Source organism: Lytechinus pictus, chromosome 3 (genome assembly GCF_037042905.1).
Source record: "Lytechinus pictus isolate F3 Inbred chromosome 3, Lp3.0, whole genome shotgun sequence".
Taxonomy (NCBI): domain Eukaryota; kingdom Metazoa; phylum Echinodermata; class Echinoidea; order Temnopleuroida; family Toxopneustidae; genus Lytechinus; species Lytechinus pictus.
Window position 1 is genome coordinate 59853712 of NC_087247.1, and position 27132 is coordinate 59880843.

Sequence of the window (27132 nt, forward strand, 5' to 3'; positions counted from 1 at the left end):
TTTACTCTTGACTTGTGAAGAGCTTTATGAAACACCCACCAGGAATGATTGAGGGGTCAAATATTGTACTTAAAGAGATTTTAAATGGAAATTAATTGATAAAAAAGTTTTTCCTAAAGTGATAAAAAAGTTATAATAAAGAGATGCATTTCCAAGTATTGACAAATTATGCAGATGTACGAATTTAGATCAGATGGTGAAATGACTTGATACTTAGTGGATTAATTTCATTTCCAGCTCTGCTAAATACTATGTTTATTACCCTGATTACATTTGATCTTGTTCTACCTCCTTGATTTTATGAGCATTGTCACATAAAAGTTACTATTATGGTAACTAAATTCACCATCCAATTGTTTACTACCATGGCTACAATGATCAGCATATATTATGTAAATCAACATGGAAGTGAACATTACTGGCAAACATTTTTATGCAATGGTCCCTAGCCATAGTGATACTCTTAGGAAACTTTCATGGGATAGTGGCCATATTTATGATTTCTTTTTTCAAAACTCTATAGAGTGGGCATCTTTCATTACATTTTTTCATCTTTCTTGCCTTTATAATAATAATTAAGATTCTATTTCTGTCAGCTCAAAGCTGGAATTATGCCCGTTCACGTGTAAGCACTGTAATTGAAGACATGGTATTTGATACTTTTTATTTCTTGCCCGAAACACATGGTTACAGGTACTCACATTATTATTTTTTGTTTCTTCCATGGATCCACAATTATAAATTAGTAATTGGGGAATCGGGTTGGTCACATTCCAATTTTCTATAGACAAATTTTTGTCATGCATTTCTTGATATATTTAGAAGAGTTAGACTTGACAGTTCTTTTTTGCATGATCCATGCCATCAACAGTCAAGTGTGAATGATTTCCATTATTTCCAAAGAACATTTACTTCCAAAGATTATTTTTATATGACATTGCTTTGCGGGGACTTGGTTGGGATGCAGTGAAACAATTAAAAAAGCTGAAAACACTGAATCTCCAAGATGATTTACAACCCGAGTGATTGCTATATTTTAAGATGAAACAAATTGATTACATCTTGTATTCAAATTTTCTTCATTACGTTCTGAGTTTTGGATATTAAATATACAGATTTGAAAAGAACCTCAGATTTTTCAAGGAGTTCACGTTTAGTACATTTTCTGTGACTACTTAAATAGATGTCATCATTTTATGAGTATAAGTTCAAGAGAACACAAAATATTATTGGCTTTTCATCCAGGTATTTTGTTCAAAGCACAAATTTGACAGTTTGGTTCTAACTCATATATGATTCAAATACTGTTGTCGAGCAGAAACTGTTAAAATTATGATGGATTATAAATGGATTATGAAATTAAATATTCATTTTCCCTTTGAAGGGAAAATACATGTACCGGTAGTCAAATTCTATACAAATATTGATTCTAGTCACCTGGACTAATGGAGTACATTTTTTGTGGCCATTTTTTGTTCATCTTATTCATTTTAAACTCGTCGACATGAGGAAAATGCATAGTAATGATGTTCATGAATTCTAATGGATTTCCTCAATAATTAGTAGATTTGGATTACTTCATAACAATATATTGTGATTGTGACTGCTTATGAAGTTATAAATGATAATGTGTAGAGTTATTGATATCATACATACCTAAATGAGAGAATGCATGTAGCATTGCCAGCTAATGGATTTGAGATTGTATGATTGCTTGAAATAGCTTATCAATGCTGAAAATAAACTGAATGAAAAAAAAAGACTTGTTTGATGTGTCCTTATTTAAGAATTAGTTTTTAGAGGTTCAAACTAAACGAGCTTTGATTTTACTAGCTTGTAATGCGCACCCTTTCTGGTGCGTTGTTGCTGTAAGTCAGTTTCACATCCTTTCCTTGGATGAGCATCAAGTGTGATTCTGTCTAATGGCCAGGGGCCATATTCTGAAAATTGTCTTAAGAGAAATATTCTTGTATCTTTGGAGTTACAATAAATTCTGTATTCTGGAAATTCTTGTATCTTTTCTTGTAACTTTCACTGAGCGCGTACGATGTCAGAGCTATAATGATGCGTAAGTTAAAAACGGCGCCTAAATGTCTATGTGCGCAAGATAACATATCGAGATAAAAGGTGTTCTGAAAATTCTCTTATCTTTGCGTTCTGTTAACTTCCTTGCAAAAATACAAGAAGATTTACAAGAGGTAGGGGGCTATTGTAACTTCATGTTGCATGCGATATTTCTCGATCAAAAATAGTAATTTCTTGCTGCATCCCGCAAGAACATCCTGTTTTAATGCTGGAGACATTCTGAAGACATTACAGAGACGGATTGGTAGACTTCTCAGCAATTAAAAATTGGTAATCGAGATGATGAATCTTTTCAAAGAAAATATGACTGAGATATGTATTTTTAGCACAGTGGCGCACATGCATAAGCGTCGGGGCGGAAGGGAAATACGCCTCGTGCCAACAATGCGCTTATAATAATATTCAGAAGAGACACTGCTATTGGTTGGCCTAAGCATATAACAACTTAAATGATTGGTTGATGACAGAATATTGGGCGTGTCAGAGATAAAATACGGGACATCCTTACAGAGATAAGACAATTTTCAGAATACAGATTTAAGACAATTTTAGCGAGCTGTTATCTTGCTGAGTTACAAGAAAAGTTAAGACAATTTTCAGAATACCACCCCAGGTAGTTTTCTTCCTGTGCATGGTCACACTGGGAAGTACCTGCACTTTGATAAGAGCTCTGATCTTTTGTTACCGTGAGTGCTTGTTAATGATGATGGAGATCTTTTTCTCAAGGCTAAGGTTGCATTGGCCATTTCTCCTTGGATTCAGATTTTACCTTTTTTTTTTAAATGTTCCATTTTAGTGTGTATTTAATGTGTATGTCCTTCAATTTCCAAATGCACTTGGAGAATTGTGTCTCGTTTTTTTTCTTTTAATGTTTGATCAATTTGGTGTGGTGTAAGTTGAACATACCACCTGTGAAGTATGCATTATTGCTCTGCCTAGGCATCAAGCACTTTCATCAAACCTCAACACACACACCTAATGTGGATATATATTATCTCCACCCATTTTGTGACTGAGGCATACAAGTCACTTTGTGTTTGATCACTCAACTGGCAGATGTGTTTTACCACTTCCTCATTTTTCTTCTATAGTTTTCAAGAAACTTGGCGTTGTGATAGATCCATTATTTGAGCAATGCCCCACCCTAGTTGGACAGGTTGCAATTTCTTAATCCCTACACTTAAAAGCAGACAGGTGTAATTGCCACTTGGTCTACGTCCATTTTTTCTACTTTCCAATTGATATCATTCCACTAATCCAAGTTCATATTAAACCAGATTGTCTACTGACCATTTGGTATAATTTTATATGATTACTGGTTAGGCTTTACTCATTTGGTATAATACCCACTTGGTCTAATTCCATTCAGTCTATATGATCAGATGAACTGCTTGTGATCCAGATTTTCATATGACAAAGTGCAAAAAGTTCAGTAAACCTGTAGTTGAAATAGAAATCAGACCATTAGGGAAGCGCTTAATATCAACATATTTGTCTGACAAGTTATCAGATCTGAAGATAACTTCCCTTGATTTTGATTGGCTGAGAAGCACTGTTCCTATGGTAAATCTCGGATAAAATATGACTTGTCGGATAAAACATACAAGTCATTAGACAGCTAGTTGATTTAATGGTAGGACCAAATTGATGGTAGACCGAGTGAGTTTAGCCATGATGGTGTTACATGATCCATTAATTAGACCAAGTGAATATGAACTACCAGACATAGAGTGATATTACTATCAGATGAACATTTGCCATCATTTCTTTCTGAATTTGTGCTTAGAATGATGTGAAACACAGTTGGAGCCAAAGATGGCATGCACCCAGACAATTCCACACACAAAAATTTGTTAAAAACAGTAACTTCTACCAGAATTTGTTCCTATTGTAATTAACATGGTATCACAGTGAAAAACTCAATGTTCTGATTTGTATCTCACTTCGGTAAGAAAATTACACTATTTATTTACTTTTTTACTAAGACTTTATATTTGAGAAAAGTTTAACCAAACCATACTTTAAAGTTCACATTCTCCTCACCTCAAGTATTTCGGATTTATTTAGAGGTTAAATTTGAAGAAAATACTATGCTCTATTTGAGGAATAAAGAAAAATGTACACTTTATAAAGTTTTTGCTCCACATGAAAATCGATCACTCCAGTCATAAGGAAAGGTTTAGCTCATTTGTATGGGTACGCATTTGTCATTTCTATAAATTTTAGTTTATCTTATAAGATTAAACCAGTTAAGTAAATATTTTGTCATTTGAAGTTTTAGTATTGCGCTGCCGTTTAAACCAACATTGATGCCAGGTTTTGAAATTCACCCATTTACACATTTTAAGACTGATCAAAACACATAACAAAAGACTCAATAAGACATAAATGTGCTTTTACCACATTTACTGTGCATATAAAAGCAACAGCACTGTACAATGTTTAAAAAATCATATACCTGTACAAAATGAGATCTGGGTTATTTTGCGTAACACTTATATTAAATTTGCAAATTATGATAACTTCCACAGCATCCTTATTGTGAATGACTGTTGACGGAAGTTAGTGTGGTAATTATAATAAATTGCAAAGTTAACATAATTCAGAGTTTTATGCGATTGAACCCAAGTTTATGAATAGAAAAGAAATCTGATATCATACAACTCTTATAATAATTTAACATCTTACCAAGGCCAAAATAAATATATTTCATAAGATATAAATGAAACTGAAAATCAAAACATTTTAATCAATACGCGAATATGATGACATTTTAATAAGGTGGCATGATTGATCTATTTGTGATACTCTGCTCTAGAATGTCAATATTTGAGGCAGATAACTACAAACAACTAAATCACCCTCAGATCAATTATTGAAAAAAAAATGCTTGAACAATCAATTTGATTTATGAATACAGTAACCAGGATAAACAAAAATCAAACATATTTATATTTTTTGAATGTTGACATTTCAATCTTTACACACACCGATAATCCATCAAGAATTTGCTTGTTCCACTTCACTTTGCTACACTGTTATACGCTACAATAATAACAATATTAATGGTGGCTACTTATATAGTGCACAGGTCCACCTTTCGGTGCTCATAGCGCTTCAAGAGTGCAGAGTGCAAAACATTTTGCATGGAGTTAAACAGATCTAGTACTTTCAAACAGCATTCTACATATAGGCAAGAGAGGTAGTAGAACTTGACACAAAGTGGCAAAATGCAAGATTGACAAAATGTATGATAAATTCAACCCTCAATAATTTGCCAATCTTTCTGATTTTCACAAATATGTTTTTAAATGATCAACTTTGGGGAAATTCATGTAGAGCTTGCTTGTGGATCTTCACGAAATAATTCCTATGCTATTTTGATAAATATGATCAAACCGGAAGAAAAACTACATATTCTGTCACAACACTTAATAATTAGAAATAAAATCACATTCTGATACAATTTAAAATGAGAATATTGAGAATGCCAATTAAGCTCACATTCTCAACACAAATAATTTTAGGGGCTTTAAACCTCAATGTGTAACATTTCAGATAACTTAAAAATGTTCTCCCTTCATGACCTAGATGACATATTGCAGAAAAGCAAACCATCAGTTCAGAAGTATATGGTTAACTCTCCTACAACCACCTCAGCCCCAAATTAGGACAAAAATAAAAGCTGGTCCTGAAAAAGGCTTATATCATTTGTACATATCCTGGAAATCGAAATAAAATGACCTCTTATGCGCTGTTTGTGCTTTGAGTACATTGGTCTATACGTGTAGATGAATAATTGTGATTTACAAATTACAGTAATACCGGTATTTTCTTATTGTCTGCAATGAACAGTTGTACCCAGTGTAAATTGTTGCATGGGTCCCTCCAATAACAACCAATGGCAGATACCAAGGATGGGAAAACCAAATAAATTTACTTCATATTTAAACCAGTCAGAGTAAATTCATGGGAAAGAATGGTAGGAATATGCAATTGAAATTTGAGTGAATTGCTAAGAAGTGATAGACTAAATAGATATTATGTTAACAATTACTATTTTGTAGCTACAGTCATAATTTCCTACGATTTTCAGTACTTTACCTTTCTAATTTCGGTTATTCAAGCAACTTATTATGGGTGAAACTTTCCTTTTATTCTACTGAAATTAAGATATGGCACTGTCAATTTCACAACTCAATATTGCAAATAAATTAATAGCATAATAGATATGAAGAAAAACAGAACAATTAAAAAACAGATCAACAAAATGATTGAAGAGAAAATGAAATTAGAATCAGACCAGCTGGATTTATGTTGATTTTATGTTTTAAGCTGACTATATAATATGCATGGTCTCACAAAATATAAACTGATTGAGCTTCAATGAAATAAATCATGTTCATCAAAATGATCCAATCATAAACTTACAAACTCTTTTCTCAACAGTGAGGAGCTGTGATTAAAACCAAGAGTGAACATTTTTTTTTGTAAAAAGGGATTGGGAACCTTGTCAAATATACATGTATGTTGCATGACCATACATGTGCATGCAGTCTTGTGCAGATAAATATAGCCATGAAATACCAACCTCATAAGCATCAAGATATCTTCCACTCCAAGAATACAGTGTTATAAAATAATGCCTTAGTAAGTTAGTATACTTTCCTATTTGACAGTATTTCGTCAAACATAGATGCTTTGATAACAAATTCATTTCAAAACCTTGCTCATGTTCATTAAATTATTCATCTAAAAATAATCCACAGACATCAATAGTCAACAAGGTAGTTAGTCAGATTTCCACAAAGCTACCAAAACCCTTTAATATAACTGAGCAGATATAAGCTATAAAATGATCAATGCCAAAACATACTTTTCCTGATATCTTTACTGTCCCGGAATGAAACTTCAAATCAATCATTCTTGAGCAGGACGGTGAAGCATTATGTATTTTGATCAGTTGGTGCTGAATTTACTACAAGAGTAGCAACATGAGATTGAGAAGTGATAGGTTGGCTTTGCATGACAGAAGTAACATTCTTAATAGTTGGCATATTGGTTGCTCCTGCATTCTGTGGAGCAATGTTCACATTAGCAATCTGTATGGGCTGTCCATCACCTGCTACCACTGTCTGGTACACTGAAGCCGGAATAACAATACCTGAATACAAACAAAATAAATATACATAGCATTTATGAGACACTGAATATCTAGTTGCCCATTCAATAATGCATTATACTGTATACTACCCTGGCTTTAGCTCCAGCTATTGAAGGCTTGGTGCATTCAAGGAATTAATCCTGCCAGGTGCCCATTTACCTCATCGGGGTGAGTGCAGCACAGTGTGGATCAATTTCTTGCTGTAGGAAATTACGTTATGGCTGGGATTTGAACCCATAACCCTCTGTTTCAAAGTCTGGAGACTAATCCACTGCAACATAGCACTTGATAATCATGGAACTGAAATTTGATCACCTAAAATAAGGACACACTGTGCGACCATGAGTCATGACATTTCCCCTTGCACAAACTCTTGATTGTTAATTATGAGTTGGCAGTGGAATCAATCTTTTCTGCTGTTAAATGATCAATAAAGAGCAAGTTGGTTAAAACAAATGGCAAAGCTTACCCTGTGCTGAACCATCATTAACTGCTTGGAGTGATCCATCACTTGATAGTACAAGTTGAGTACCCTCAGCCAATGCAGTGACTGTTTGTCCTTCGGTCATCTCACCCTGAAATAAATACAAATTTAAAGTTAGGGTACCAAAAAACACAAATTTAATGGAATTGTTCTGAATTTGTGAACTTAAGAAATAGGAATTCTAGATCAATCATGATTTTAATTTGATTTGAATTTATTGCAAACATTGTTGATGACCTCGACTTGTTTAATGATTTGTCGCCCTCATGCGGCAGATGATCGATGATATGTTGAAATCAACCGGCAAGATTGAATTGTTGATTGCTTTTAATTCGATGAAATCGCTGATGTAAAGGGATTTGTTGTAACGAAAGGGCACAGAGGTCAGTATAATATATGATTTAATGATTGCTTTCAATCAATAAGTGTTGTGTAAAGGATTATAAAGATTAAGAAGGATATATAAACCAAATGATTGTAGACACGTACGTACGCAAATACATGCAATGTACGAGTAGGAATGCCATGCATAGTTGTGTTATGAAATGTACAAGATGAAATGCACTAGTAATCTAAGATACGGTGAGAGACGTACAATTATGTAAGAAAGGTTTATTACTGACCACAGATATATAATGAAGGGGTTTTGAAGAATGAGTAGATTCAAGATAATTTAGACAAATACGAAGATTCCCTCACAGTGATTTGTACTCACGACTTACATAAAAGGGCATAGGTGGGACAACGTGTTATTATTTTCTCAAAGTATCACCCTTAAGATATCGTTCTAATATGATTCTTCTTTAACGTATAAGGTTTATGACTTGCATGACAAATGAGTATATAATTATTACCGAACATGCAGTATGTTGGGTCTAATTAGCCAAGATTATGGGATTGTGATCGATTCATCATAGATATTGCTTATTTGGGTAACTGAAGCATGATTGCATAGTTTGAGACTAGATTCATTTGTATATGTGCTTATTATTCTTGCAATTTCTATCTTTGTCATGCAGTTTTCACAGAGTTGAACGACATGAAAGCAAACCCATTAAAGACAACTTCAGTTGAGACCTGTGCCTCGTATTCGTTTATGGTTTTAGTGGCTCTGCCACAGCTACAAGTAGCATGAGGCCCTGATGTCCACAAAATCATACTCTTCCATGAATTGAAAAATACATGTTTATCTCCAATTAAATGAGAAACATGAGAATTAAAACTACAAAGTATTTATGTTAATTTTTAAAAGGTATTCTTTCAATCAATTTTACTGCAACTCTTGAGTCTCTTTGATGATGGCCAGTATGTTGATACATTTCTGGTCAATTCTTTGATAAATCTGAATCCTTTGCATGTGCTTTTCTCTCACTCACACATACACGCTTGAGAACAATTTTCTTACATCTGTTCCTTGTGCAGCAGCTACCTCAGCCAGGGTCTGTACAGCTTGAGTAGCCTCTGCTTGTTGATTTCCCAATGCATGCTGGATTTGCAAAGGTTGAAGTCTCACTTGCTGGAGAGTCTGAAGGTTAGTCAACTGTTGAACTTGCTGAAAGAAGGAAAATACAACTAATATTGAAAAATTACAAAATCACAAAGCCCATCAAAACCAACAGCACTTCACTTTGTCCAGAGCTTTTCTCTTAAGATCTCAAATAAGAACATTTTCAGGCAAAAAGAGTGTTGCCACAGTAATTCACAACACTATGAATCTTTAAAACGTTTCAAGAATATTCTCTAGTGATTCATAATTAATGTGTAAGAAAGGATCACTACTTTGTACAGTTTAGGTCACATATATCTCAAATAACTGGAATGCTAAAACATCCTACATTGACTTGAATAACCGTTTCATCCTGAAAATATTGAAATGATTTTGTAGATCATGTTTGAGGGGTATCCTGCAATGATTTGATGAATATAATTATTTCAAGGGTTCATTAAAAAAAATTGACAGACAATAACAGAGACACCTGATTTTCAAGAACACATATATTTTTCACGGTCAACATGATAAATAGAGAGATCATTCACCGTAACATCTGCCAATGTTGCTACGGTGGCTCCAGTATCAACCTGGATGAGAGAAACAGTCCCATCAGGGTTATTGATTGTGTGTACCACAGCATGGGATGGTAATAAGGTTGCCGTCGGTAGTGAAGCAGCCTGGTTTTGAGATGCCTCTATTTCCTTGCACTTATCTTCAACAAATTCTGGCAAGAGGTCATCTCTACCATGATGCTTGTAGCAGTTGATGACTATTGTACGTAAAGCATGGGTCCATGACACCTGTGAATACATGAAAATAAATAAGATAAATGTATATAATTCCTTAAAATTACGCCAGTCATGTACCTCCTAATCTTTATATTGATACACCAGTTTTGTTTTATTACAATATTGGCTCTGATTCCAAGAAAAAAAGAGGCAAATTTCTAAAACTCAAAATGAGACATGGGGTTAGTTTAAAGTAGACTTGTACCTCAGACATGAGAAAAAGGGAAGACATACAATTTTTGGAGAGAAAACAAATATAAAATGTGACAATTTCTAATCGGTAGCACGAGAGACAAATCCCTGATGAGCTCATAATGCAAACTTTTAGGATATATTCCCTATAGTCACATACAGCTAGACAATTAATTGCAAGCCTAAATATCAGATGCAGATACAGTTGCAATCAATAAAAGCATTGTTTTAATACTTGCTTTTCATTAACTGAGAGAGCAGGCACTAATGGGGGAAAAAACATAATCTTAGTTCACTGCACCTTTCTCTTTTCATCTTCTGATCTAACATCACTTCTGACATTAGCCCATGGTAGGTCAGATGGCCACCACACTGGCCTGCAGCTTTCTTTTCCCCAACCTGGCTTTCCTCTTCCTGTTGAGTACTTGAGCATGAGAGGTATAAATGCCCTCAACTGGGCTTGGGTCATCTTATTTACTGGAGTTGGAATACCATCAATGACCAGAGGTGGTAGTTCATAGAGATCTGAATTTGCATCAGCTTGCTGGGGAGCTCTCTGTGCCAAGGCATTGTCAAGGTCCTGTAAGACTATTCCCCTTAAATTTCTCATCTGAACATAACGAAAATGACAAAAAAAATACAGAAAACATAAAAATGTCCTAATAGAGAATTACTTATGACTAATAATGTAGCAGAAAGCATGTTTTCCTCATGAAGCAATCATAAAGATATCCTTAACATAAGATTTTCTTATATTATGTTGTTTAATAACAAGTTCACATTAACAACATGATTTCATTCATATCTTTGCTGTTGTTTTCTAATCTTTTCTTATTCTTTCTGTTTATCTTAATGTTTTCAATTAAACTTATACAGAACACTAGTGCTCACTTGGTGATTTTAAGTATGATGATTGTGCTGACTGTTGAGAGCATGAACTATGAGCTGCTGAACCAAGCTCAAAAGGACAATAATGATCATGATCATACTTACAATATTTTCAAGTGGAGCAGCTCCAAAGACCTTGAAATTGCCATCATGTTTTCCAGGAGTACAGGTTAGAACAACAGCCTGCTGCCCTACTCTTGTTGCATACTCATCAATAGTTGCTTTCAGCTTTCTACAAGGATGATAATAAATGAAAGACAGTCTTGTTGGGTCAATGAAGGTAGTATTGTATCATATGAATGTTTTTTTTTGTGTGTGTGATCCATGTTGGCAAGACCATGCTGGGTTTTGAGGAGGTTGTTAGGTCCTCCCCACTCCAACATCTCAGCCACAGACTGAGACCAGCAACCATCCACTTCTACAAAATCAATCATAGTTTATTTACATTTATGTTATAATCAAATAAGCTAATACAGGCACAAAACCATTCATTTTGACACATGAATGAGATCGAAGTAAGCTGTTTGTCTAATACTCATACAAATATCATTATTATTTCAATCATACCTAATCAGTCTTGTTTGCTGTCGACGGCGTATGGAAGGATTTGTCTCAAAAGAATGTGGTCTTTTGCGTTTTTTCCCTGTTGCTATGGCTGCTGCAGCAGCTACACCTATTGGACCTATATCAAATAAAAAAAATCAAGAAATAGCATTACATGTATGACAAATTACCACTGATAAATAAAACCCTAAACAAGTTCAAACAGACAAATTAAACAATTACATGTAAACTTGATGATCAAAATGATGAGGACAATGGCACACTGATACTTCAGATCTCTGTACAATTATGCAGGAGTCAACAGTCAACACTGGCATTGGTCCAACAAACTCATGTCAGAAAGGTGAATTTCTGAGTTTGGCCAAATTTGCTGACGAAAGGGTAGATTTGAATGCAGAAAATAATTATCAGGTATTTTAATGCCTAAACAAGTTCTCGTATTTTAATGGGTATTCTGGTGATTGAGTCCGAGTCAGTCTGAATACACTGAATGTGAGAATTTCAAATTAACTTGTTATAATATGTATCCTGTGGTTGTATCACAGAATATGCCAGATATCATGGAAAATAAGGAAATTAAACAATGTATCCTGAAGCTAAAGGAACTCACAAAGAGAAAAAAAAATAACAATAAAGGAACGCAAACTCTCATACTATGGCCATACCAGAAGACACAAATCTTTGCCAAAGAAAATCATGGAGGGAAAAATTGAAGGCAGAACAGGAAGGGGACGTAACAGGAAAAGCTGGCTTGAAAATAGTGAGATGACAGGCAGAAAGATAAAAGAATGCTGTGAGATAGCATTTTGTAATTTATATCATAATAAGATACTTATATCTATTTTTTTAATTACTTTCCAAAGTTCATGTCAAGTCTCTTTGCAAAAACTTGGTTGAAAGTGGAACTAAGTAGTGCAGACATTTCAGATTACAAGTTTCGCAAGAATAAAAAATATATTCTTCCTGTCATTAATCACCCTTAATTGGGAGTGAGGCCCTTTTATTCCCTTTGCTTGTCAAATTTTTCCTGACATAAATCACCATTCATTGGGAGTGAGGATGTAATTTTTAATCTTTCTTTTTTTTTTCATTGTCAAAACATTCCTCACAAAAATCACAATTAATTGGAATGGAAGACCTTCTTGGAGTTTTTTCTGTAAAAAAATGCCGCCCCCTCCCCTGGAAAATCCTGGATCTGCCCCTGACACACACACACATGTATCCTTTGCAATGTTTAATGAACAGGTTTTAAGTTACTTTTTTTACATGTAGTTTCTGTCCATGACTAATAATCCTGCTTTTGCAGAAGTGCATTAATTTTCCTATTAAGCAATTTTAACAAAATGAATTAGATTCAAACTATTTGTTTATGCAATGGCATGTAATCAGAACATATTATAGCACTAAGGTCTGATGATGTTTGCCAAGTACTAGATATACATGTACTTAGAATACCGTACCATACTCACTTAAGGGGAGTACCCTGGGCTGAAAATAGTCATACTGAAATACATAGCGTAAACAGAGTAAAATTCACTGAGCAAAAATGAGCTGAAAATTCATAATAATATATCTATAAATAACAAAGTTATTCAATTTTCAAAGTTTAGCATTACTTTTTTATAACAGTTATTGCCATGAATATTCATGAGTTAGGCTGATGATGTCACATCCCTTTTTTTTTTCTTATGTTATTACATGACATCATAATTATTTCATAATTAATATACAGTTTAGGCCAAAAGTTTACACACCCATGGAATTCAGTGAAATTTGATCACTTGCCAAACATCGTAAAATTTACTACATCCTCGGAAATATAAATACTACCATGATGAATTTGGTATCAAATGAAAGAGCGTATTAAGCTCGTTCACATAATAGGGATGCTGTTGGGATCAAAGTATATTTAAGGTGGAACTTTCTTTGAAGTAAAAAAGTAATATTCGAGCCAAATGTATTCTATTGTTTATTATATTTTCAAACATCATATCATAGAACTATATAAATGTCAAATCTATGATTTGTATTACATTTTCTATCATGATATGTTACCACTGAACAAAAGAGGGTAGTCTGAAATGTTCGTGTTGAGAAGTAAATAGCACAAATATGAAATGTTTTTGTCAAGTTTTTATTTTCAATTTGTCTAAAATATGATGATTTTTGGGGGAAAAACAACACCTAAATATTTTTCAGCTCCTGGTGACAAAGCAATGTGATGGAGGGGTATAACATACTCATTTGTTTGATATCAAATTCATCATGATAGCACAAATTATATTTTATAAGAAACAGTTAATTCTATGTCTGGCAAGTGTCAGATTTTCTTTGAATTTCCTGGGTGTATGTAAACTTCTGGCCTCAACTGTATTTTCATATATTTGTGGATGTATGATATGTCTCCATTCTATTAAAATAAGTTGCAGCAATGAATGTCTCATGCATTAAATCCGTTGTCAATCAAATTTTTTAGTTCTTGGGAGGACAAAATTTCAATGAGTATAATTTCATGTAATATAATACAAAAGAACAAGTGGTGATATTCATGTTTATGAAAACATGCATAGAAATGTTTCACCAAAATAATGCAAATGTCATATTAGTCCCAGTGCAATATTGATGAAATTTTAATTTTTTTTTGTGTCTGATTTTTCTTAATTTATTCAAATCATATAATTTTCAGCCCAAAGTACCCGTTTAAAGATAAATACCAGTTGTGGTAATGATCTCAAAATGAGTTAGAGCAGAATCCAATGAAATTACCACCAAAGTGTTTGTATGTATATAAATTAAAAACATTTGCCAAATAGCTACAAGAATATGCGTAATTGCGCAGAAATTAGCAAAATAAGCACGGAATTCCATCAAATGTCGGGTATTTTTCGAAGCAATATTAATACACTGTCCCACATATATGCTTTTCTGTGTTAGTGATCATCAGAATTATCGATTTTGAGCTAAGATTTGAATTCTTGAAGAGATAGTTTGACAACAAAATACAGTGTGCTTTCATATTTCAAATAAGTCAAAAAGAGATGGTTTTTAAAGATGAGAAGTAAAAACTCACCAGAAGCTGCGAGCTGTGCAGAGACATCATCTGTCATACTTGAATTGAGCAAATCTGAATCATCAAATGGTGTGTCCGGGGAGGACGGTTCACTGATATCTTCACTGATCATCATTTTGAACTTGATCTGTTATCCTCCTTTTTAAAGTAAAAAATATCAGTCCAGTTGTGTTTAGGGAGTTTTCGCACCAAGACAGTCAGAGGATTCTACAACAGTAAATTAATTTAATGCACATAAAATGACAAAGAACAGCTGAGAGTGCTTTAATGAAAATTGGTGAGCTGGAACAGCAGTTTCGTGCTAAGTTTTGGAGCTGACAAAAAATTGCAAATATGTTATTTGTCCAGAGGCAAGGACGAAACTGCTGAAGATTTTTCATTTACATGTACATTTTAAGAAGTAATCTGTGGTGGGATATAAGAAAGCCAAAATGTTCAATTACAAAGTTAATTTTATCTTAATTTAATGATATGTAAATTTAGTAAGGGCATCTACTTTGTATAGGAAATAGGAAAATGGGTGTTACGCATGGGACAATTTGAAAAAGTGAAGCGCCTCTGGCAGTCTCACCTGCATTACACGATTCAATAAAGCAGCAGTGCTGACTTTGAAAACTACATGTACTATAAAATAATTATTCACACACACAAAAAAAAACATTCATATGATACAATACTACCTTCATTGACCCAAAATTATATTTAACCTTGATCATGTGACCGAAGACTTGTGATACTTGATTACCCCTATGTCCACATTTCATAAACTATATCCATAAAAGTTGGAAGTTATATAACAGCAATTTAATCATTACCTCCAACATGGCCAAAGTTCATTGACCTTAAATGACCTTTGACTTTGGTCACGTGACCTGAAACTCGTACGAGATTTTCAGTGATACTTGATTACTTACTCTTATGTCCAAGTTTTATGAACTAGATCCATACACTTTCAGAGTTATGATGGTTATTCTACAAATACCCTCACATGGCCAAAGTTCATTGACCTTAAATGACCTTTGACCTTGGTCATGTGACCTGAAACTAGCACAGGATGTTTAGTGATACTTGATTACTCTTATGTCCAAGTTTTATTAACTATAACAATACACTTTTAGAGTTATGGTAATTCAACAAATACCCCCAACAAGGTCAAAGTTCATTGACCTTAAATGACCTTTGACCTTCGTCATGTGACCAAAAAATCGAAAGTTTGTGGATCTGATTCATAACACTTATACATAAAGAGTAATCAAGTATCACTGAACATCCTGTGCGAGTTTTAGGCTAAAACTCGCACAGGATGTTCAGTGATACTTGATTACTCTTATGTAGTGTTATGAATCAGATCATAAACTTTCGAAGTTATGATAATTCAACAAATACCCCCAACTTGGCCAAAGTTCATTGACCTTAAATGACCTTTGTAATGTGACCTGAAACTCGCACAGGATGTTAAGTTATACTTGATTACTCTTGTGTTCAAGTTATATGAATCAGATCCATACACTTTTGAAGTTATGATGAAATTTCAAAAACTTAACCTTAGGTTGATGTTGATTCCCCCAACATGGTCTAAGTTCATAGACCCTAAAATGGCCTAAATGACCTTTGACCTTGGTCATGTGACCTGAAACTCAGGCAGGATGTTTAGTAATACTTGATTAACCTTATGTCCAAGTTTCATGAACTAGGTCCATATGGCCATGCGTTTTGAGTTGGGCCCATTTCTGTTACAACTCAAATTTTCCTCCAAGATCGCACCGTTTCATACAATTGCATTTTTTTTCTTGTTTGACAACCTATACTTTATACCCATAAAAGTATATATATTCTGAAAGGAAATTGTCTGAGGAATTCAAAAATGCAATCAGAAAAGGCATAGGGTAATGTCATAAAAAGTTAAAGTCCAAAATATGTGGAAAACTGTGAAAAAAATATACTTCCCAATAAATCTTAGAATCATAAAAACTTTACAACCTATAGGAAAATAGCATGCATATTTCAACTCTTTAGAGTGAGACCTTTCCAGTGACATATACATATGTAACTTGTTAGGGATAACTCTTACCAAAATAATTTTGCGTGATCATCTTTTAAGACAAAATTTCACATCACAATTTTTCGGGTAAATATGTAACAATGCTTGATTTACCCCCAAAATATTATGTATTCTTGCCTTTAGTTGCATAAATACACTTGCAAACACTAACCAGTATATTATAATATATTTACTGTGGTTATTATGAATAAAAAATTATTTCATTTGACACAAATTGTGGGATTTGTCATCTCTTGGCTCAAAGACTGGTGGACCAAAGGTTGACAACTGAGAGTTAGGTTTAACATAAATATTGGAAAACTATGAATGCACAATGAAAACTTCTCATAACTGCTTTAGCTTATTTAAACTTAGTGTGAACAAAAACAACTAACATGTTATAAATAAATCCATATACCTGACAAAAATACTTTATGTTATTTTATAGTGTTATATTTTAAATACACTGTACATGTATATCCTCTTGCTCGACATTCTGCAGGACATGGTCTCTTGGTACTGGGTTGAATGTCAATGCCAATGCCAATACAAAACACATTCTATGGGTACATTTTCCTCTGTTTAGTGTAATCTTTGTCAGTATCATTCTCAAGTAGTTTTTTGATAATTTGGAAAAATATTCTCTGAACGCTTTTGTGCCAGCCAAATATGTGTCATCTACTGATTCATAGATGCAGTGTGATGTAACATTAAGAAAAAAGAGTAAATAGCATCAGATGAGGGCTTTATTGCTGCAAACAAGTTTTCAGCAATCAAAATTGCATGAAAGGTGTACTGGCTATCTGTTACGTTACCAGAATAATCTGAAGATTTGGACACATCAAAGTCATCACTGTCAATCTACACTGTCAAAATTGAAACCATGAGGTCATAATTAACAATAGATTGATTTACATGTATCTCTGAAGTCTTTAATTAGTTTGTGCTTTTCCTTTTGAAATTTTTGCAGCTTCTAAATTTTATTGAAGGTATAACCTACAACTATATTTTATCTCTCCTCATTTTCTATACATCAGACAGCCACAATTTCAATCATGTTAATTTCATGATTTACATCAATTAATAATACTAATATAGTCCAATAATTAGGTATCCTTTAAACTTAAAAGTTCAAATTTGACCCACTTATGATTAAAGAATAAGCCAGTGGGCCCCAAAACTATTACATACATGTATTTAGGTACTGTGATGTTACATATTTAGTTTCTTAATGAAATAAAAATTTATGCTCCCCTCGTCTACCACCATGCAAAAATGGCCAACTGATGTTACATAATTGCTAATTACTGGTAAATGAAGTAATCTCAGGTATTTCTTTTTCTTTCAAGTAATTGGTATAAAGATTCCCTTTGATGTGATACCAAATCCCATGTAGCACATGTATTTCAAGTTTTATACCATTATTCATTTCTGTGCTTGTCGCGCAAATGTAATGATACCACCTATTTGCGGGCCCAACATAAAACGCATGGCCATATACTTTCTAAGTTATGCTGTCATTTCAAAAACTTAACCTTCGGTTAAGATTTGATATTGACCCTGCCGCCGTCGGAAAAGCAGCGCCTATAGTCTCACTCTGCTTCGCAGGTGAGGCAAAAACGATATATCTATATAATAAATTCATAAGACTATGATAAACATTAAGTGCAAATAATTGAAATGGCTCATTTAGAACTTTTTCACAACCACTGTTTCAAATTCAATAGAAGAAAATTATGAAAAGAAACTCTTATTTCCATGTTTAAATTTGAATTTGTACATTCATGGAACAAATTCTGTGCATTCTCTGTAGGAGAGAAAAATGTTCCATATTAACACGTCCTCTCTGACTTCATCAAAGACATTAAAAAAAGTAACAACCTTTACGACACTTTAGTCCACAGAAGTATACAAGAATAATGAAAACAAAACAGAAAATTCAATTAATTGTGACAATTTCTAATCCAATTTTCATATCAAATGGATGCTCTGGTCTTGCTTACAGTTACGGTACTGAGTAATTAGTTGCTCAGGGTCACAATACCGAACAGAGCAATGTTGATCACAAAAATTAAGGAAAACAACTCCCTCAATTTTTTAGGTCCTGAAAAACTCCTGCTTCATTTATGCTATTCAAGAGGATTTGAAAACTAATGTTAGCAGGTACTTTGTTGTGACAGTAATTTCTGGTCACTTCCTTTTGCAGTTTCAAAATGAAATCAATTCTACAGTGTCAGTGCTGATAAATTTACATGTAGAACAGGTTTCAAAGATAATGTTGGATTTTCTTCTTGAAAAATTTGTGAGCTACATGTACAGAATCTCAAAGAACAGTAGGCCATATGCATGCCTAAATGTTTACACATATTCTATAAAGAGGATCTTACAGTCTACATGTACATGTACTAATACCCAACTGATAAAGTGCATGTGCATGAGTAGGTGTGGTATGGGAACTACATGTAATGCCTGGCTGATGCTATAGTATAGGACCTAGATTTATTTAGGTTAGATCCATTAAATATACATGTAGATTTGTATAACCTAGGCTAAAGTACATGTATGTAGGCCAAGGGAGATCAAGGAAAGACCAATTCTAATGGGATTGCCCAGATCTATTTTTATCGAAGAAAAGAAGCTTGCTTTTACCGATCGATACTCGATTGCTGCAAGCCTGTGTTTTTTCCACATTATCAAGTCTAATACTAATCATAAAAATTGTCACAACATAATTTATTACTAGATTATAATAATTGTGATAATAGTAAAATAATAAAATAATAGTTAATGAATGATAACAACAAAAACAATAATAATAATAAATAGGGGCCTAGAAACATGTATTGTTAATGTTAGGCAGGTAACCATGGCTTGGTCTCAACTAAGTTTTCTGAATTTGTTCTTTTATAATTCTCACATTTGTTTAAGTTTGTGAAAAGACATCTCTGACTCCAGTCTCACTCTGCACTGACTGGTCTGGAGTCTCAGTGAGCGAATTCTGGCTGCTGTCAGAACAAGGCATCGAGTAAAGTATGGGATCGGGTGAGAGCTATATCAAATGTTCGACGCTCTCGTCATTCTTTTACTAAAGTTTTGGCAATATTGCTCAGAAGTTTTCTGAGCACGAAAGTTTGTTAAGTCTTTCGCGGCTGCGTAGTAGAGCACACCGATCGGGGAAACACCGGCGCAGAAATTGATGGAGCATCCGTACACTATCGCGCAGACTCGAACGTACAGGTAATATCAGAGACGATATTAGGAGAGGGCTGCGAATCGACCAAAATCATCAAAATCTGTCCTTAGTTGGATCTGTGAGCTTATTCAAATTTTGGAACGGCAATTGTATTTCAGGATATCTGTTACTTTAACTACGTAATTTAATGATAATACCGAAAAAATCCCGAAAAATCGCTGGTAATGATTTATTTTCCAGCGGTACATAACCTCGGCCGTACCGTAGTACCGCAGTTAACATTAAAATATGGTATTTTCATCACGACTAATGGATTCCAGATTGGACTAAGAGGGAGTTCAAAACATATTTCTCTACGAAAAGGGAATCAACAGACGGGAAAGGAACTCTGCAATTCATTTTGGGTCATACTTTTATACTACAACAGTATTCAATTTTTAGCTTCGCTTGACAAGGTCGGACAAGCACATACCGTACGACCGTCTCTACTATACTAGACGCAAAAGTGCTGGCAAAATGGCGAAATGAATTGCGACTGCGCAGACCAATTCTGAAGAAGAAGAGATCATTTCGAAGCAAATTCTTCACAAACAATGCAATAATTAAATTTCTTCAAAGAAGTACACTCACATAAAATATAGCACAATTATTGATGATCATAGACATTACATTAAAAGCAATGACATACCACAAAAATAGCGAGATTTCTGGTCCCTGTAATTGTCTTCCTTGGTGATTTTCGTATGCGCACACCATTCGAAAAACAACAACTACTGAGCATACAATATTTCGGATCGATCTGGATGGGATTTGAAGTGTACACACGGTATACACAATGAACGTACGGCCACGGTGCAAGCATGCGTGACGTGCAGTGCATTATAGCTTTCCTGCGCTGGTATTAAGAAGTCGCGATGGGGGGGGGGGGGGGGGGGGGGGGCGTTCAGGAAGGAGTGATCTCTGCTTTCTTTCCTTTCCTTTCGATCCTTTCCTAGCTTCTCTTCCCTTTCTTTTTCTTCTCTTTTCTCCTTTTCTTTCCTTTTCTTTTCTCGTCTTTTTTCTTTTCTTCTCTTCTTTTCTTTTTTGTATTTTCCTTTCCTTCCTTCCTGATTTTTTAGTGTTTTTCATGGATATTTTTGTCCACGATACCCCTGCCGCAACACAAGTAGTGCATCTAATTTTGTCTTAAAGGGATGGTCCGCGCTGAAAATATTTATATCTAAATAAATCGAGTAAAATTCACAGAGCAAAATATTGAAAATTTCATCAAAATCGGATAACAAATAACGAAGTTATTGAATTTTAAAGTTTATCAATATTTTGTGACGATATGCACATCGTCATGAATATTCATTAGGTGGGCTTATAACAGTTACTGTTTTATCGGAATAATGCAAATCTTCAATGTTCTTCGTTGTTTGTTATCCGATTTTGATCAAATTTTCAGCATTTTGTTTTGTGAATTTTACTCTATTTATTGAGATATAAATATCTCCAGCCTGGACCACCCCCCCCCCTTTAAGTAGAGCAGTATTGGACATTCTCCTTTAATCGACGAACAGGCTTAGTCCTACAACATCATTGGAGTAGGCCTAAACTAAACTAACAAAGCCTGTCTTTTTTTGTTTTAACTTTCTGTATTATATTTCTTATAATCTTTCTTTCAGTGAAATAGAAGCATGAATGGAGCAGTTGAATTTACTTGAGGTATGTACCTATTTTACTGTTAAACCTTCGATGAATAGGCCATATTAACAACTTTGTCAGTTTCTGTTTGTATTGAGTATTTCATTGTCATGTTGTAAATGTCGGTCAAAGAATACTTTAAAACAAAACAAACAAAAATAATGTAGAAATCCAGGGGGGGGGGCGGGGGGAGGGTCAATTGCACTGAACTTCCTCGAGAATCGTCCTACAAAAAGGCATCCTAAGTAAGGATTCTGAAAGGGCAGGCCGCTACCCGGGGCCGCTACACCGGCCTATACACACGGATTTATTTGCACCCATGGGACCCATTAATTTGCACATCCTAAACAGTGGATTCGGATTTAGCTAGGGGGCGGGTTCTCATTTTTCTTTGCGATTTTGACACTCGATCTGGTCCTTTTAAGTGAGTAGTTAGTTGCGTTCCGCAATCGAAGTGCCGCGCTAGACCTATGACACATAGTCATGATCGAGTGCATAGGCAGGCGGTTCTAGGGGGGGGGGGGGCGAGACCCCCCCCCCCCCCTATTGGCGGAGCAAAAAAAGAGGGAAAGAAAAAAAAAGAAAAAGAAGGGAAAAGAGAGGAGAAAAAAGAAGGGGAAACATGAGAGGAGGAAGACGAGTGTATAAAATAAGATGAGGGGAAGACTTGGAAATAATTTTAAAAATCTCTCGTGTACTATATAAAATTTTCGCTCGCGCTTCGTACTCGCATTGCCTTTTAGGTGATTTGCATATCTTGCTCAATATGGAGCTTCAAATATCAAATTTTGAAGTCATTATACAAAACATATTTCAGCTCGGAAATCGAAATTTCATTATTTTGTTTGATTTACAAAATGATTTTTAAAAAGGGCTCTGTAAACATTTCTGTTTTATGGTCTGAATGTTCACATTTTCTGCTCGCGCTGCGCCCTCGCAAAATTTGATTGTCAGGTACCTATTATTTTCGTATGTACCATAAAGTTCTTAAAATATCCATATTCAGGTGAGATTATCAAAACGTATCAGCTAGCGCTGCACGCTCGCATTTTGATTGGTGAGTTATGTATATCTCCATATTAATTCTATAACACACTACTTAAAGGACAAGTCCACCCCAACAAAAAGTTGATTTGAATAAAATCAGAAAAATCCATTAAGTATAACACTGATAATTTCATCAATATCGGTTGTAAAATAAAAAAAGTTATGACATTTTTAAGTTTCACTTAATTTCGCAAAACAGTTATATGCACATCCTGTTCGGTATGCAAATTAGGGGACTGATGACATCAGTCACTATTTCTTTTGCATTTAATTATATGAAATATGATTTATTCCCGTTTTCTCCTCATTGCCCTTGAAACAAAGTTTCATTCCTCCCTGAACACGTGGAATTACCATCGCCTTAACATTTTATGGTTCAGTAAAATTGGTCCTTATTGTCAAATCTCTTAAAATTGAAATATTCTATATTTCAAACAATAACAAAACAAAGGAAATAATGAGTGAGGGACATCATCGACTCTCTCATTTGCATGTTATTGAGTTGTGCATAACTGTTTTGTGAAAAATAAGCGAAACTATAATATGTCATAACATTTTACATACGATTTTGATGAAATTTTCAGCGTTATGTTTGTTTGATTTTTCTCTATCAATTCAAATCAACATTTTTATAGGGTGGACTCCGGGGGTGGACTTGATCTTTAAGATCCCCATTTCACGACAATTTATCAAACATTTCGGCTCGCGATTTGCGCTCGCAAAGATTGTTGAAAATATATTAACTCATGCATCTTATTCATAATAAAGTTTTCAGTACATATAATATTAACAGATTTCGCGCTCGATCTCAGATTAATAAATAAGATATTAATTTAATTATCAAATTGTCTCTTTTTTCAGAATAAAATATAGACAAGTTTCGACAATAGAATTAGGAAGATAGTCGTCATTTTCAGATGACATAATGTTTTGATTGATTGATTGATTGATTGGCCGATATGGCCTTTTATTTGCATCCAAGATAAAATCATACATTTAACATGATAAAACAATATTTACAAATATTATAAAGAGGCAGAGGGATAAAAAAGCAAAATACAATTTTTAGAGATAACAATTACAACAAATGAAAGCACAACATACAAGTATCGGATGCAGGGGACCAGCAAAGGCCGAAGGCCTATCAAGGCTAGTCCCCGAACATAACATAACAATAAATAGAGTATACACCAATACAAAACTCAAAGTAATAATAATGAGACATATCAGCTCTTTTTTTACCTGTGATCCATTTCCACCTCACAATTTTCCTAGAAAGTGCTTGAAAGACCCTCTTTCAGATCGGAATATCAAATATTTTAAGCTCGTGCTTCGCGCTCGCTTTATTCATTTTCATGATTTTCACGTGGAGGAGCCGTGGTGTAGTGGTTCTTACTCTCGCCTTGTAAACAGAGGGTCGTGTGTTCGAATCCCACCGCGGTCTGGCGTCCTTTGGCAAGGCGTTAATCCACACTTTGCCACTCTCGACCCAGGTGCTAAATGGGTACCCGGTAGGATGTCAAAGTCAGTGTAGCTTGTCCAGTACTGTGTGCGCCTCATCGGCGACTGACTGGAATACTCCCAAGGGAGTGGAGGATGTGCAAACATTGTGTGCGGGAATGACTGATTGAATCCGATGACCGGGGTAATAATATATCTGTAAAGCGCTTATACACGTCGTTCCGATGTATTAAGCGCTATACATGGGCGGAAATCTGTCCCGAAAGGTAGGGGGGACCACAGGGGCGGATCCAGCCTTCGCCAATAGGGAGGGGGGCGATTTTTTTTCCAGCCATTTGTTAATCCCCGATCGGCCGCTCGAAGATGATTTTTGTTTGTTTCTTTGAAGGGGTAGTCCTAATAGTCACTTCTTAGCTTTATTCTTATGAATAAATTTAAATATATAATATCATAATCCTTATTTATATAATGCGAGCGCGAAGCGCGAGTTAAATTTTATAGAAATATGTATTTTTTCCTAAAATTTTGAACATTCTGGGCCATGTTTGCTATCCTGAAAAAGATGTGTATGTAAATGAATAATTACTACGAACGTGAAGCGCGAGCAGAAATGAACTGATGGAAAAGGTACCTGTTAAAGACTGCTTGCAGTTAGCCATGAAGACGTTACATATTTTAGAAATCAAATAATGCGAGCGCGAAGCGCGAGCTGAATTTTTTTGACATTTTTTCCTAAGGAATGAAAATTCTAAGCACTTTTTGTAATTTAAACAGATAGATAATAACTAAACATTGATGCGAGCACGAAGCGCCAGCGGAAAAAAAAAATCGAGATTTAGACCTAAAACCGACACACTCTATTCAAGTTTTGTAAATCATGAAAAGAATGAGTAATAGGTGATCTTCCTACATTAATAATGCGAGCACAAAGCGCGAGCAGAAAATTTTTGATATTGTGATCTGAAACTGGATAATTATTTAAATAGAGAACAAGTTGAGTATCTGAATAAACATGCGCGCGCGTGTTTCATATTTAGACCTAGAATCTAAGCATTCTAAATACATCTTTTATCATCAAAATCAAAGCCAGCGCGAAACGCGAGCTATTTGATTTTCCGTTCTGAAAAAAGAGTCAATTTCAGCTCTATATTTTAAGTAGGAAAGTTGTGAGGTGGATATGGATCGCACTTAATAAAGAGCTGATATTTTTCATTATTATTACGTTGAGTTTTAACATAGGACCGACCGGGACATCCTTAGGACATGTATATGAAAATGATGACTATCTTTCTATTCCTCTTGCTGAGCGCGAGATGAAACAAAAGGGACAATTTAATTATTAAATTAATATCTTATTCATTAATGCCTATAACGATGGCGCGAAATCTGATGATTATGGCCTGAAAACTGAACATTTAATTTTTCAAGCGCTTTTTATAATTATAAATAGGATAAATCAGTTAATTTTTAACCATTAATGTGAGTGCAAATCGCAAGCCAAAATTGATAAACTGTCATGAAAAGGGGATTTTAAAGGGAAATCCAACCCAAATAGAAACTTGTTTTTGTAAGGAAAGGAAAAATCAAACAAGTTGATAGGTGAAAGTTTGAACAATATTGGACAAACAACAAGAAAATTATGAATTTTTAAAATTTGTAAATATTGGTAATCACTATACCCATGGAGACTTCAAATTGGCCGCATATGGGATGTCATAATGATGTAAGGCAAGGACTACTCTTCCATGTACTCCAATACATATTATGGCTAAAATGTCATTTTTCCCAAAAGTTTTATTTCAAATTATATTTTTCTTTCATGAGGACATAAAACAATATACTACCTGGGTTATATTTAGATTACTGCCCCAGGGGAATGAGTACTTAGGAGAAAACCCACAAATCCCTGATAATAAAGTACATGCTGGCCTAGTTGTCCTCGCCCCTTGTCATAATTTACTTACCCAGTTGCCAATTTGAAATCTACATAGTATTAGTGATCTCAATTATAAAGAAGCTATAACTTTCTTATTGCTTGTTCGATTTTTTTCAAACTTTCACCATTCTGTTTAATTTATTTTTCTACTTCCCAACACAACATTTTATGGCCAAGGCTGGATTCCCCTTTAAGTCGTTTGTTGTATACTCCATATTGAGACATAGGTAACTCACCAATCAAAATGCGAGGGTGCAGCGCGAGCTGATACGTTTTGACAATCAGACCTGAAAAGGGTATTTTGAAAACTTTATGGAGTACACGAAAATTATAGGTACCTGATAATCAAAATTTGCGAGCGCGCAGTGCGAGCAGAAATGTTAATATTCAGACCATAAAACTGACATCTTTACAGAGCACTTTTTAAAAATAAATTTGTAAATCACACAAATAATGAAAGTTCGATTTCCGAGGTGAAATGTGTAATGTACATGTATATTGACTTTCAAACTTGATATTTAAGCTCCATATTGAACAATCACCTAACAGGCAATGCGAGCGCGAAGCGCGACCGAAAATTTTATATAGTGACATGAAAGATTTTTTTTATTTTCCAAGTCTTCCCCTCATCTTTCTTTATTCACTTTGGAAAATTCGACAAGCAAGAAAAAGGTTTTCACCCAAAATGTAATGTCATTTAGTCCAAAATACATGTATTATTTCGAATGTGAATGATGCATTTTTCCAGTAAAATACCAAAAATAGTAGGGGGGACATTTGATATTGTGTCCCCCCTACTATTTTTGGTAGGGGGGACACGTCCCCCTGAGATTTCCGCCCATGGCGCTATGTAAAAAACGGATTAGTATTATTATTATTAAAAAAGATATTTAGAATGCCCAGATTCTAGGTCGAAATCTGAAACATGTACGCACATGTTTATTCAGATACGCAGCTTGTTCTCTATTTAAATCGTTATCCAGTTTCAGATCACTATATCAAAAATTTTCTGCCCTCGCTTTGCGCTCGCATTATTAATGT

At 34.5% G+C, this 27132-nt stretch overlaps 1 protein-coding gene across 3 annotated transcripts; it reads right to left on the reverse strand.

Moving 5' to 3' along the window:
* Positions 1–4476: 4476 nt before the first annotated feature.
* LOC129256880 (DNA-binding protein P3A2) lies at positions 4477–20851 on the reverse strand. Of its 3 annotated transcripts, none has more exons than XM_054895083.2 (9): positions 20650–20851; positions 14728–14865; positions 11661–11775; positions 11199–11325; positions 10507–10815; positions 9771–10025; positions 9139–9285; positions 7719–7824; positions 4477–7249 (listed from the first exon to the last, which is right to left on the reverse strand). In XM_054895083.2, exons 2-9 carry the CDS (start codon positions 14840–14842, stop codon positions 7032–7034), a joined length of 1392 nt encoding a protein of 463 aa, XP_054751058.1. In that variant the 5' UTR covers positions 14843–14865; positions 20650–20851; the 3' UTR covers positions 4477–7031. The 3 variants fall into 3 exon arrangements, with proteins under 3 accessions (XP_054751058.1, XP_054751057.1, XP_054751059.1); XM_054895082.2 differs by having other exon boundaries at positions 14728–14934; positions 20650–20762; XM_054895084.2 differs by having other exon boundaries at positions 14728–14934; positions 20592–20736.
* Between the last annotated feature and the right edge of the window lie 6281 nt (positions 20852–27132).

Excerpts from the sequence above, each read along its gene's own strand:
- LOC129256880 (XM_054895083.2), bottom strand. The coding sequence starts at position 14,842 with ATGATGATCAGTGAAGATATCAGTGAACCGTCCTCCCCGGACACACCA. Across the intron at positions 11,776-14,727 it reads TGCACAGCTCGCAGCTTCTG|GTCCAATAGGTGTAGCTGCT; the intron begins GTGAGTTTTTAC and ends TATTTGATATAG. Across the intron at positions 11,326-11,660 it reads CAGCAAACAAGACTGATTAG|AAAGCTGAAAGCAACTATTG; the intron begins GTATGATTGAAA and ends TCATCCTTGTAG.